The 12,923-nt window shown below is 31.4% G+C and overlaps 1 protein-coding gene across 1 annotated transcript; it reads right to left on the bottom strand.

Annotated features, from left to right (window-relative positions):
- Positions 1–1,483: 1,483 nt before the first annotated feature.
- On the bottom strand, positions 1,484–10,078 carry LOC105624853 (ubiquitin-conjugating enzyme E2 Q2). Its single transcript, XM_012206205.1, has 6 exons — positions 9,917–10,078; positions 7,150–7,497; positions 6,896–7,055; positions 2,401–2,552; positions 1,588–1,885; positions 1,484–1,515 (listed from the first exon to the last, which is right to left on the bottom strand). The coding sequence occupies exons 1-6, from the start codon at positions 10,076–10,078 to the stop codon at positions 1,484–1,486; spliced, it is 1,152 nt and encodes a 383-aa protein (XP_012061595.1).
- Positions 10,079–12,923: the final 2,845 nt, after the last annotated feature.

The following is a 12,923-nucleotide window of genomic DNA, read 5'->3' as shown; positions in this document are numbered from 1 at the left end:
TATATATATTATAGAAAGCTATAAGTCATCTGGATAATATTGTAAAGAAAAGATCAACATAAATTTTTGTAATGTTTAAGAAAGGAAACATATGCTGCTACAGCCTCTATATATTTCGCATTTGTATCATTCTTACGTTCTATCCAAAAAGATACACATCCGCATTAACTACTGTATTGTGCAATAGTTGCTTTCCATTTTCACATAAGTGAGTCAAAAGTTATATGATTATAAAAATGACGTCACTTTGCTTACTTTGATGACAAAGTTATCTTATAACATAGGTCTAGAACTTTATTTTTAATGTGAGTTAACAAGACCCAGTCAACAAAGTACACGTTCTCGAGTTTGTATAGATTGTAGATAAAAACTCAGTTGAATCTCTTGTCACAATGAAAAGAAGCATGCATTCAACTGAGTTAAGACGTTACAAATGAAATCTATCTAAATTTTGGTGTAAATAGAAAGCAACCGATACAAGCACTATAAGATCTACCTTTCATCTAATCCAATAATACTACGAAATATATTATTCGCCGAATGTAAAAAAATATTGCTTCTCGTGTCAAAAATCTTGATTATTGATATAGACAAAATTAGTTTTATAAACATATAATTAATTGCAAGTCTTAAAAGCCTGCAGAGACTTTTGTAACTTCTATAATCGTACTCTCTAGAGCCTCCCGATGTAAAAGCTATACTTTTATATTTTATTTAGCCATTTTATTTCTACATAATTTTGGAAAAAAGAAAGATGTTTTGGTTGTGCGCTCACATAATTTTTAAATATCAAGAGATATTTGACAAAAAATTTCTAGAATAGAAGTAATGTATATTTTTCTTCAAGAGATGCATTTTTACTACCATTGTTTTTACTTGTTTACGGCATATATTAGCAACGAAATAGCCTCGTCATTGAAATGCACCGAGCATAACAGTTGCTTTAGAGAAAATAAAGAAAAGACACAATAGTAAAACAATAAAAGAAAAACTTAAAAATTTGTCCAGCATTATTTATGTAAAACGTTCAATTATAATCTCCTCCCGTTAAAGAGACAGGAAGCACGATCGCATTATTCAGAAAACGAAAATTTTTCAGAATAATTATACTGTTTCGCACGTACAACATATGTATCTTTAAGGGGAAGCGAGTACATAAAATTACGATACTGTAACAATGCGATTCTTAAAACATAAGAATCAATTTCAAGCGAAATGATACCTTATATTTATCGATATAATTCGCGATCTAACTACTAATGACCGAAAAAAATATGGATACATAACCAAGGTGTACGGCAGCTTTTTTAGCCATCAAAGGAATTATATGTTAGATTAATTCAGTATCTTAAGTTACCTAGTTACTGTTGTGTTTGTGTATCAAATCATTATCATAACAATTACTTGTTGGGCACACACCGAATTAAAGTCTCAGCTGTAAGCATGTATCATATTTTCGGTACTTTTCCGCAATTGGTGTTCATTAGCCATCCTCCTTTGGAGGTGTGAACCAACCTATTAAAAAGAAAACACGTTTTTAGGCAATGTTAATAATTAATAACAACGCATAAAAAAATAAATTCTCACCATTCTTTTCGTGTATTTGTACAAGAGACTTGAATGACTGTTGGGCACGTGCCAAACTATATTGGCCTTGTCCGCCACACACTTTGCCAGCGCCGCCTGATCCTTGAAACTGTATACGCGCTTTCCCTTTCACTAACGTCGCTGAAATCTGCATTATAACAGCTTCTACTGTATACGCCGAACTCCACCCTTGTTTTGTAAGAAGTTCCATGCAAATGGCACCTCCCACAAGAACATATCCACCAGATATGATAGGATGTACAACTCTTACAAATGGAGGTTCAAACGGATAAGATTCCTACGATAATAAAAATTAGGAATAAAATATCTACAAAAAAAGTTTAGAAAAAAATGTAAATTAATACATATATGTATATATCTTATTCAAAGCTTAATGCGTCTGATTCCTTATGAAAATGATCAATTCATAATCTCAGATTTAATTCTGACCGTCACCTCTACACACGCACGCACGCACGCACGCACGCACGCACACATGCACGCACTGTTTTATAAGAGATTGATTAAAAAAGCACGATTAAAAAGATATAGGTTTTAGTACTATACTAAGCCTAAGAATATAAAGGAATGCATATATTCTACTACATTAAGCTTAAGATCTGAGGGAGAGGAAGATTGAGCAGTCTCATAAGACTCAGTACACAACATTGCTGGAACTAATCCATCAGGAGTTACAGAAGAATTCTGTAGATCTAAATGATATAGTAGCAGTAAATGGGACTACATCAGTCTCTGTATAATACTATTCCTATTACTACTATTCGAAACTTAAGTCTTAAGTTTTTTTATTACCTTGAAAAGCATATTGAGAAGAATACTGTCTTTGCCTTCTTTCTCTTTCAAAAGAATGAGATCGCTATGAAGTGGTGAATCAGGATCTACACACATCAATCTGATATTCCATTCATACAAACTGTCATTTACTAGTTCTATGCTATACATTCCTGGAAAAAAAATATCAAATGTATATAGAATATTTCAAAATTCTTTTGACAACACATTCATTAGATGATAAAAAAAGATAAATTTAAAAAATTTTTTTAAATAAACAAAAAACGAAAACATATATTCCTTGAATATGCGAAAAATAATTATAATTTTTGAAAATTATGTTGCCTTTTAGTTTCACATCTATTTGAAACTTAAAGGCGACAAATTTAATACTGAATCAGTACGTAATAGTAAGCAAATGTCAATTGTTATCATGAGACCACGAAAATATGAATAGAATGTTTGTTTTACTAACTATTTCAGCTCAAGAAAAATGAGGAATAGCTACACGCTTTGTATCGTTGATTCAAGATTTGTAATTCCAGATTCGATCCCACTCGCGTCTTACATATGTAAATTAAGAGTTTTCGGTGTTTAAAAGGCTAATGTACGTGATTTAAAAAAAACCAGAATTATTAATAAGAAATGTTATATTTGAAAACTGGATGGAAAAAAAATTAATACAAGAAGTTGATTGAATGTCTTTGTATTATGTTGTCCAAAGAGGGTAGAAGAAACTTTATCTGAGGAACTACATGCGATAAAAAATTTTTTTAATGATGATTATTGTAACCTATTTTGGACGTGATTTGTAAAAAAAAAGATAAAAAAATAACTTAAGTGACTGAATGGCAATGCTGTTATTATTGAAAAATTCAATAACAAAATTTTGAACTAACGAATTAATATCAAGTCATAATTCACAAAATATAAATAGTTTCACAAGTATCAAAAATACGTTAATGAAGCACATTTTTCCATTTTCAATTAAAATTGAATATACAAGGGATTTAAAATTGTTTGCAATCAATTAAACAATAGATATTTCGAACAAACAATATTTCGAATAATTCTGGCAAACTGTGACTTAATACTAGTCAAAAAATGTCAAATAAAATATCGTTGAATAAAATTTTGTTGTTAAATATCTTTCAATAATTTTTATCTAATCTTTTAATTTTCATTCTACACATTTTTAGATCTAAGTTGCATGATTTTCTTGTTTATTGCATGTAAAGATTTATTTCAAAAACTTACCATAAATTTAAAAACACTATATATATAAAATGTATAATGTTATAAAAACTTAATTGTAATCTCAAAACTTTCAAAATAACATACTCTTCAAAGATGCAGAGAGTTATCGCCATCATTATCTATTGTTTCGTAAATCTTACTGTCCACTTACTTCAGAGCGAGCAATGCATTGATGTTAAGCAATACTGAGCTGCATCACCAGAGAGTTTCCTTTATATAAACGCTGTTGAGGGGAAGAGGGAAACAGGAGTGAGAAAAAGCCATTTCTTTAGCTTGTAAGAGATCAAGCTTCCATATTTTACTTACATTATAATCTTGTATATCTCTGTTTAAATTATCCGAATGTTTCTGTATTTCTCTAAAACTTCTGTACTTATTCGAAAAATACAATGTCATTGTAATTATAGTAATCGTTTTATCAAATAGTATTTACTGTCTCAATACTGTGTTTTGACAATGCTGATTGTATGATTACATATTTCAATCTGATATCCTGTTGATATTTCTTCATGCGCACATTGATCATTTCACCGATTTATACTTTTCCGCAAAAGCAAGGTGTTATATATTTTTGTGGAACGGAGTGAAGGTTTTTAATCTTTATAATTTCTCTTCATATATATATAGATTTATTCTGTCTTTTTTGATGGCTTGAAAAATTCAGATGCATAGAGTTTCTTCAAACTTTTGTGAAAAACGATTTTACATCGGACAATCAATAATTATGTAATTTTTATTTAAAATCCTGTCGATTCGATCTATTTACAATACAAGAGAATAAAAAGAAAAAAATTTTTGTTTAACTCATTCTGTGATTGTTTGTCTATTCTTTGTCCTATGTGATTGTCCTTTTCACATCCCTTTTATTGCATCCGTTTCGTTGCAGAATTTATTTTAAATGGTTGAGTTTTGTCTGTAGGCATTTTATCAGATACTTATTGCTTTATGCACAAGTAAGTGGATTGTCGACTTTTTTTTTTTGCTAGACCGTGATGTGATTCAGTATGTAAGTATAATCTGTTAGTGTGTGTTGATTTCCTATATAATTGGTCCAAGGTGTCAACTTTCTTTGTGAGAAAAATATCTAGGAAGGGAAATCCTCCATTCTCTTCTATTCATAATAAATCAATTATTGGGATATTGATTATTGAGAAAGTCTAAGACTTTACGAAATTTATCATTGCCATGTCTCCAGATTATGAACCAAATTTTTTATTTGATAACTGGCATCTTACGAAAGACATCTTCTTTGAAAGTTTCAAGAATTTATAATTACAGGAAAGATGGGAGAGTCCATAACTGTCCCAAAAATCTGTAAAATTAGTCGCTGTAGGAAGAATCTATGTTGAATCTATGTGGTTGTTAAGCAGTATTCAATTAAAAGGATGATATTGGGGATTTTATATAAGACCTTAATTATATTTAGAGTTTCTTCAAACTTTTGTGAAAAACGATTCTACATCGGACAATCAATAATTATGTAATTTTTCACTATATCATTTTCCCTATATCAGAAAAGTGAAAATTTTTGGTATGTGTATACGTACACTGCAGTGCATTAATTCGCTGGGTCATAATAGCAGCCCGACTTATCGACATTTATTTTTTACTCAAATATTATCAATTTTACAGAAAAATTGCAAAAGACAAAAATCATTTACTTTCTTCTCATAGAACTCTAAGAATTTTTTCAGAATTTTTTATCAATTTTTTAGTACTGCATTTTCTTATTTTTTCGATAAGTCGAGCCGCTACTATGACCCAGCGAATTAATGCACTGTACATACATACATACATAAAAATTTTCATTTTTTACATTTCCGAGTTAGGAAAAAAGTTACATGATTATCCCCTGATCTAAAGCAACATTGAAATCTATAAAGTTTTTCATCAAGATTATATGGTCTACCAAAAATACATAAACTTAATATCTCTTTCAGACCAATTGTCAGTGTCCAACATGCGATCTCTCATATTTCCTAGTTCACTGACTTGACGAATTTCATACGGAAATCTAAAAAAAATCCGTGTCTGCATTCTGAAGATATAAAATATAAGCTTCGATGTAGTCTTTTTACAAAAGTTTCAATGAAGGGAACTCTAAGGTCAGTATTCATAATTGAGTCTTAAGATTGTCTTAAGTATAATCTTAAGACTATCATGAATTAATCAGAGTCGTCTTAAAATATTACTTCAGACGGCTTGAAAGAAGAATGGACTATATAAATACAGGCCTAAATATAATTAAAACCTCACATAAAGTCAATATCATCCCTTTAATTTAGCACTAATCAACAATCGCATATTTCTCCTATGATCAATTTTACGAACAGACTTCTAACGTGGCAATGGTCTCTTCTATCTTTCCTATAATTGCGAATTCTTCTTGGAACACTTCAAAGAAAATGCTCTTCATAAGATGTCAGCTATCAAATCAAAAACTTAGTTCCGTTATGTAGACATACATTCGTAATCTGGAGACATGGCAATGATGGACTTCGCAAATTCTTAAACTTCCTTAATGGCCACCACAGATTCTTACATAATACATAATGCACAGTGTACAAAGGAATCAACCAATCGAAATTCTTCTTTTCTGTGAAATGTATTATGCGTTATGCAAAAGTCTATGCTGCGGCTTTAACAATCAACATCCCAATAAACAATTTATCAACGTCAAAAAATTTTTTCGAATGTTGAAGAAAAATAAAGCAAATCTAAAGAGAAATCCTAAAGATTAAAAATCTCCACTCAGTATTGCAAAAATATATAAAATATCTTGCTCTTGTGAGAAAGTATACATTGATGACGATCAATGTTCACATGAAGAAATATCAACAAGACATCAGATTGGTACATGTCACACTATCAGCATTGTCAAAACACAGCATTAAGATAAGATACCAAATATTATTTAATAAAACGCTACTGTAGTTACGTCACATTTTCCGAACAAATATAAAGAGGTTCGAGAAATACAAAACATTCAAATAATTTAAACAGACAAGTTTTAACGTAAAATATGTTCTCCTGACAAACTAAGGAGGTGTCACTTTCCTCATTCCCCCTTCTCTCTCAACAACGATTATAAAAGGAGTTCGATGGAGCAGCTCAGTATGAGCATGCTTCTCGCTCTGATAGAAGGTCTACGAAACATACTTATTAGCAATAGAATACGATACAACTATAACCCGCAAAAATCGTTTGATGTAAATATTTAAAGTAAATATCCGTGGAAGCCTCATTATCAATAACATACCCTTTTTAAAGCTGTCACTTCGGTATATATCACGCAATTCTTTCATGAGTCTATCGGTAGCTTGTACACTTCCACAAACAGATCCTTTTAAATAATCTTGTCTCTGATTCTGTCTCAACCTTTCCAATGTCGCGAGATGTTCCAAATCCATTTCTTCACTCTGTATTATTAAAAATCAATGGCAAATATTAATAACAAAGATTGCCGATAAAGTAACTAAAATAAATCAATTACAATAATTCATTTCTCTGTACTTTATTTTTAGAATTAGCGTCTCCTTCATCCATATCCAGATGAAGGTCTTCTTCAGTCTCACTTTCTTCATCTTCGTCAATATCATCTAAGTCTTCAGCATCCATCCTTTGTGCCACAGCTTCATTCGATCCTCCTAAACGTAAAGGATCCAAAGCGGTTCTCAGCCTTTCAACATCTGGTGGTTCCGGTAACGAGTGTAGTCTGCACAACTCTTTCAACAGGATACCAACTTGATTGATCACATGGTTGTCACGGCCTGTTGTGTTACTTAAAATTTGTACAGCGTTCGTAACACTAGTCTCCTCAGATTCGGCAAACCAGACGGGCGGTGTTGAAGGATAGGTTTCCTATATAAACATTATTAAATTAATGCAACTTTATAATTAATGGCATAAGTAATAAATAATTTATTGTATTTAATAAATGCAATATGAACGGTAATAAAAGTCTGAAGAAGGTAATAAATCTGTTCTTTGTCATTGCTGTACTTAAATCATTTTGCCTTCGCCAGATTTCCAATATAATATCTATTTAATTTTAAGTACGAGTAATTAATACTTTCCATTGACAATGTAACATTTTATCTTTGTTCAACATAAAGTTGACAACATAAAGTAAACAATTAGTTAATGATGCAATCTATTAAGTAATCAGATTAGAAATCAAGATTAGATTGGAATTTAACCAATCGAACCAAAAGTTCACTAAACTCGAGTTTGGTTTTCTTTCATCTGATTGATTAAGTTCTAATCCAATCTCAATCTTAATCTCTTATCTAATTTAGCTTACACTGTCATCTGTGTCTTTTTGTCGGAAAGAATTCATTGTACATAAATGCAATTAGTTCTACAAATAACAGACAATAAGTTTTTTATTTCTACACCAGACTGATTAGAACTTTCCTTTTCGATTTCTCACTAAATCGTATATCTATTTTATATTTTTATATTAAGTTCCAAAACTGTATTGGAGCATTTTTTGTTATCCAATAAGAAGCAACTACAGCTAAGGCTATCTTTATCTTCAGGGATCAGAAGTCTAAGATAGTCTTAGTTGCTTCTGGTTGCATAATGCCATTGATTGAAAAAACGCCATTATCTATGAAAAACAGACCTCTGGGACTAGTATATCACATTTTCTATACTAGTGTACATTTTCTATTATAATCTTATAAAATATCAAAATATTTTTGAAATTTGGTGAAATCGAGGATAGTTTTGAAGACTCTTGTCCACACTTGAAATCATTTCAAGATCTCAGACAAAGAATTAATAAATCATATTTGAACAAACTGATCAACATTATCGATCATTCTTTTTCTATTTGAAATCTCGGGCCGATTTTTAGCACTGTAGACACAAGGCATTTTAATGTAGGAGTGCGTTCGGGGAGATGCTATTAATACTATTTATATGATTTTTATCTTCATCGTTTATTAAAACAAGGATGATACAAATAGTATTAAGGGCATGCCCCTAAATGAATAAAAAACATTGTTAATGTCCATTTTTATCAATATAGATTAACTTGAATCAACTTATCTTTTTCTAATTCTTGGAAAAAGATAAAAAAGGACACTTTTCATTTGATGATACAAGTATCTTTCTATCCTTGTTACTCACTGAATGTCAAGGAAGATTGATGCTTGTGTCAACTTGAGTCACCAAATGGAAAATATCCTAAAAATATCTTAAAAATCCTAAGTTGAACCTAGACTTAAAGTTAATCTACATTGATAGAAATAGACTGCATTCCATTTGACACTCGCAACATTCTTTGGAATCGTTTCATCATCGTTGTTTATCATTCGAAGATGCGAACGTTATGAGCGTTATGAGCATTCTAACGTGTGTTTGGCACTAAGGTCATATTGTAAAAGAAAACAAATGAAAGATAACAAACTTTCAACACAAAATTGTACATACACGACACGCAATTATGTACGTTATAACTGTTTAAACACTCACGCGAAAGAAACACAAAAAAAGAAACTTTCACACACACACTGACATCTGTCACGTAATCGGTAAATGATGCTGAAATATCCACACTGTAATCATACATACGAGTAGAAATACGCATTGCAAAAGAATCGCGTTCGATTGCGACGTTCCTCGTGCTAACATCGCGCGCTCGTACACACGAATAGGATGTCGCGCCTCTACGTTACTAGAGAAAGAGAGAAAGAAAGAGAGCGAGAGAAAAAGAAAAAATCGAGTCGCGAAAACTGCGTCCTTAAATGCGCGATCGAATAATGCTTTGAGATTCGACATTCTTCGAGATCGTTCGAGATTCTTTGTCTGGATCCTCTTCTCTCCACCTTTGTCTGCGACACATCAGTATAAAAAAAAAACAATGCCTGAGAGATCTCGAAACAGCAGATCTTCCCTGTCCGAAAGGACAGACTTCGATCTTTTTATTCGACGAAAGTTCTCGCGTTCGCGAAGGATAAAAAACAAGGAAAAAAATCGATCGGCGTCGAAGATGATCGAGAAAGACGAAAGAAACGTGGAAGCTGCAATATTGGCCGCGAGGTGTCCTGTTCACGGCACAAAACAAATATCTCATCCATTGACCATTTGTAACAAAACTCAGGCAAATATCCGTGCGAAAACGAGATGAACGAAACAAAAGGAGGCAGCGAATGAAAGTACGCACGTATTCACGCACGCACTCACTCATTCACGCTACACAGAGGACGTAACAGGACGTGAAACGGAGCGTCCAAGAGCGGGCACACGGCGTGCGCGCGCGTGTTACACTTACTGTGATATTGGCGTGTATTTCATACTTCTTCCCATTTTTACCGACGAATCTGCAGCTGAGTTCGTCCACGCTCGCAGACATTATCTGAAACCTCTCATGGCTCTTGGGGAAGACGGATTCGAGCGTTTTGATTTCCTGCTTAAGGGTGTTCAGACAAGCCATTTGCGGTGCGACGTACGGTCGGTGTGGCACGTATACGGCGGACAGGAGGCGGTCTTTTACCCCGTCCGGAACGAGATACGGTCAAAATTAACCGTGGTGACAGAGACAAGATGATTTCGGATGACTACCCGAGAAAATGGCGACCGCAACTACCTCGCTTCGGTTACTTCCGTATGAGCTCGTTAGATTTCGCGATCGACGCGGGCGCTATCTCCACCGCTGTCTATCGAAATATCCCGCGGATGACGTACTTCCGACGTGAATATGGCTGAAGGAAGTTGATAAATGCGCGCGTGAGTTAAAAAAACCGAGATCATTCATTTCTCAAGCTATGTTTGTTTATATCGAAATATAAAATTATCTAGGCCGGTATTCATAGTCAGATCTTATATATTCAAAACCGTCTTAAGCATAGTCTTAAGAAGTCACGAGAAGATCGCATTAGCGTTTTTAGAACAATGTATTATAAATATACCCAGAAAATGGATTGAAATGAATTGGAAATTTTCAATCCAAATCCGTATTTTAAATCCATAAAAATGGATTCCATATAAAAAATTTTTATACATGTAAAATGTTTAAATAAATTAAATTAGTAATTACATGAAATTCTATAGTTATTATTTTAAAACTTTTATACAAAAAATATACACTAGCTGCATAATAAAGGAAACGTATTAAAATATACATAAAAGCGATTAATTTATTAATTAAAAATAAGGATAATTTATATATGTCTCATTTATTGTACATATTTACGTAGTTCTTTTTATATTTCTTTTAACTATTAATTGAAGTAGAATTCATGATATATTTTTACAGTACAACTTTTTTTTAACTCAGTTGAATTAAAACGAAAAATTTCTTATTTATAATTCTGAATAAAGTAACATTCATAATGCATTTTTAAATGAAACAATGCATTTTCTACTCACACAATTTTGAATTGAATAGCATTTAGCTCATTTTAGAAGAAAAAATTTTTTTATTCAATTGGAATTTAATAAAAAATGTATTTCTTATTCAGAATTTTGAATTGCGCAATATTCACGATGCACGGAAATGGTCGATATTATTTTTAGATTCAACTGGATTAAAAAACTGCATTTCCTATTTACAAGTTTGAATTGAACAGTATTCACACAAAATACTATAATATTATTTTTAGATTGAAAAGCATAGAAATACGGCATATGGCATACTCCATGCCATTCTTATAAATGAATAAAATGCATTCAAGATTGAAAAGGAATAGACATTTGTTTCATGCAATTCTTATAAATGAATAAAAATGCATTCAGGATTGAAAAAGATTTATTTTAACATTCATGAATCCATATTTCTGAAAATCTGAATTCATTTTAATCTATTTCAATCCATTATCGTTTGCTGAGTATTACAATTTTACAACGTAAATTGATAACAATTCCTTTCGCTCGTTATTAACTTACGCAACATTATTAGATTAATAAATAGTAACCTAGCAAACATGACACAACAATATAACTAAAATAATATGTAATATAACAGAATGTTATATTGTAGTGATATTAATATAATGTATTTTGTTATATAGTTACGAAATAATTGGTATATAACTGTTGCATTATTTTGATATGTACTTGTTACATTAGTAAAATAACGGTCATAATCTCATTATAACACATTTGTATAATAGATGTTATGTCGAAGGTAGATAACCGTTATATTATGTAACTTTATAAGATTTATATATTGTTGTTATATTCACATTATATAATAATTGTGCTCAGCATTTATTTGTAATTAGAGAATAACAGATTTATTACTTATATCAGAAAACATGCATTCTATACAACGTACAGTTTCTGATAGATTAAAATTTTTTATTCCCTGTTCTTATTGCCTGCATTTTTCAGATAAGCAGCGATCAGTTGACGACTTTGGATAGAAAATATTTTTTTGTAACAGCGTTTAGTTTAACAATTAATTTATGAATCTGACATTCCTGCAGAGAAGAATAGACATTCTACAATAAGTTACCTAAGCTTTAAATCATGCTACAAGAAAATTGATCAATTTTTTACAATTTAAGATTTAAAACTTAGGTCATAGCCAGGTGAAAGGGATAACATGAGCAGTGTCTCTTTCTAAATCTCTGGCCTCTCCGTCTACGTTCATAAGGAGGAAGAGCTATCAACTATGAAACTCTAAACTAGAGCGATATTCATAGGTCGTTTTTATTTTAAAACTAGTTTAAATAGTGCCTGCTAATACAGTCCTCGGGTTGACATCTTAAGGTTGTACTTAAGATAGTCTTAAAAGCAAGTTATGTTTCTCTCTTTCTATAAAAAGAGAATTTAAGATGTATTATAAAATGTGTCAAATAAGAAAAGATTCAATATAATTTCATGACGCGAAATAAGCCAGTATTCATAGTCGATTCTTGCATTTAAGACTGTTTTAAATACAGTCTTAAGATGTTGTAAGTCAATCCGAGGACTGTATTAATATCTTAAGACATTATTTAAAACGGTTTTAATATAAAATAATAGACTATGAATACAACCAGCAATTTGTGACACAAACAGCAATTTTTAATAAACTTAACATTGTTGTGCTATGTTATTATTCGTTTTCTAAATATAGAAAATGAATGGAAACAATTATTTTTTAAGAAAAATATATGTTTTTATTTTGGAAACATTATTCAGTTCAATTTTTTTTACGGAGAGTACAAACTGACATTACAACAAGAATAGTAGTACTTAAACTTAAGTAAGAAAGGATGTGTGTGTGTGTGTGTGTGTGTGTGTGTGTGTGTGTGTGTGTGTGTGTGTGTGTGTGTGTGTGTGTGTGTGTGTGT

This window comes from Atta cephalotes (genome assembly GCF_000143395.1).
Source record: "Atta cephalotes unplaced genomic scaffold scaffold00091, whole genome shotgun sequence".
Taxonomy (NCBI): Eukaryota; Metazoa; Arthropoda; class Insecta; order Hymenoptera; family Formicidae; genus Atta; species Atta cephalotes.
Note: the sequence above shows the minus strand (reverse complement) of the source record. Positions and strands in the feature narration are given on the sequence as shown.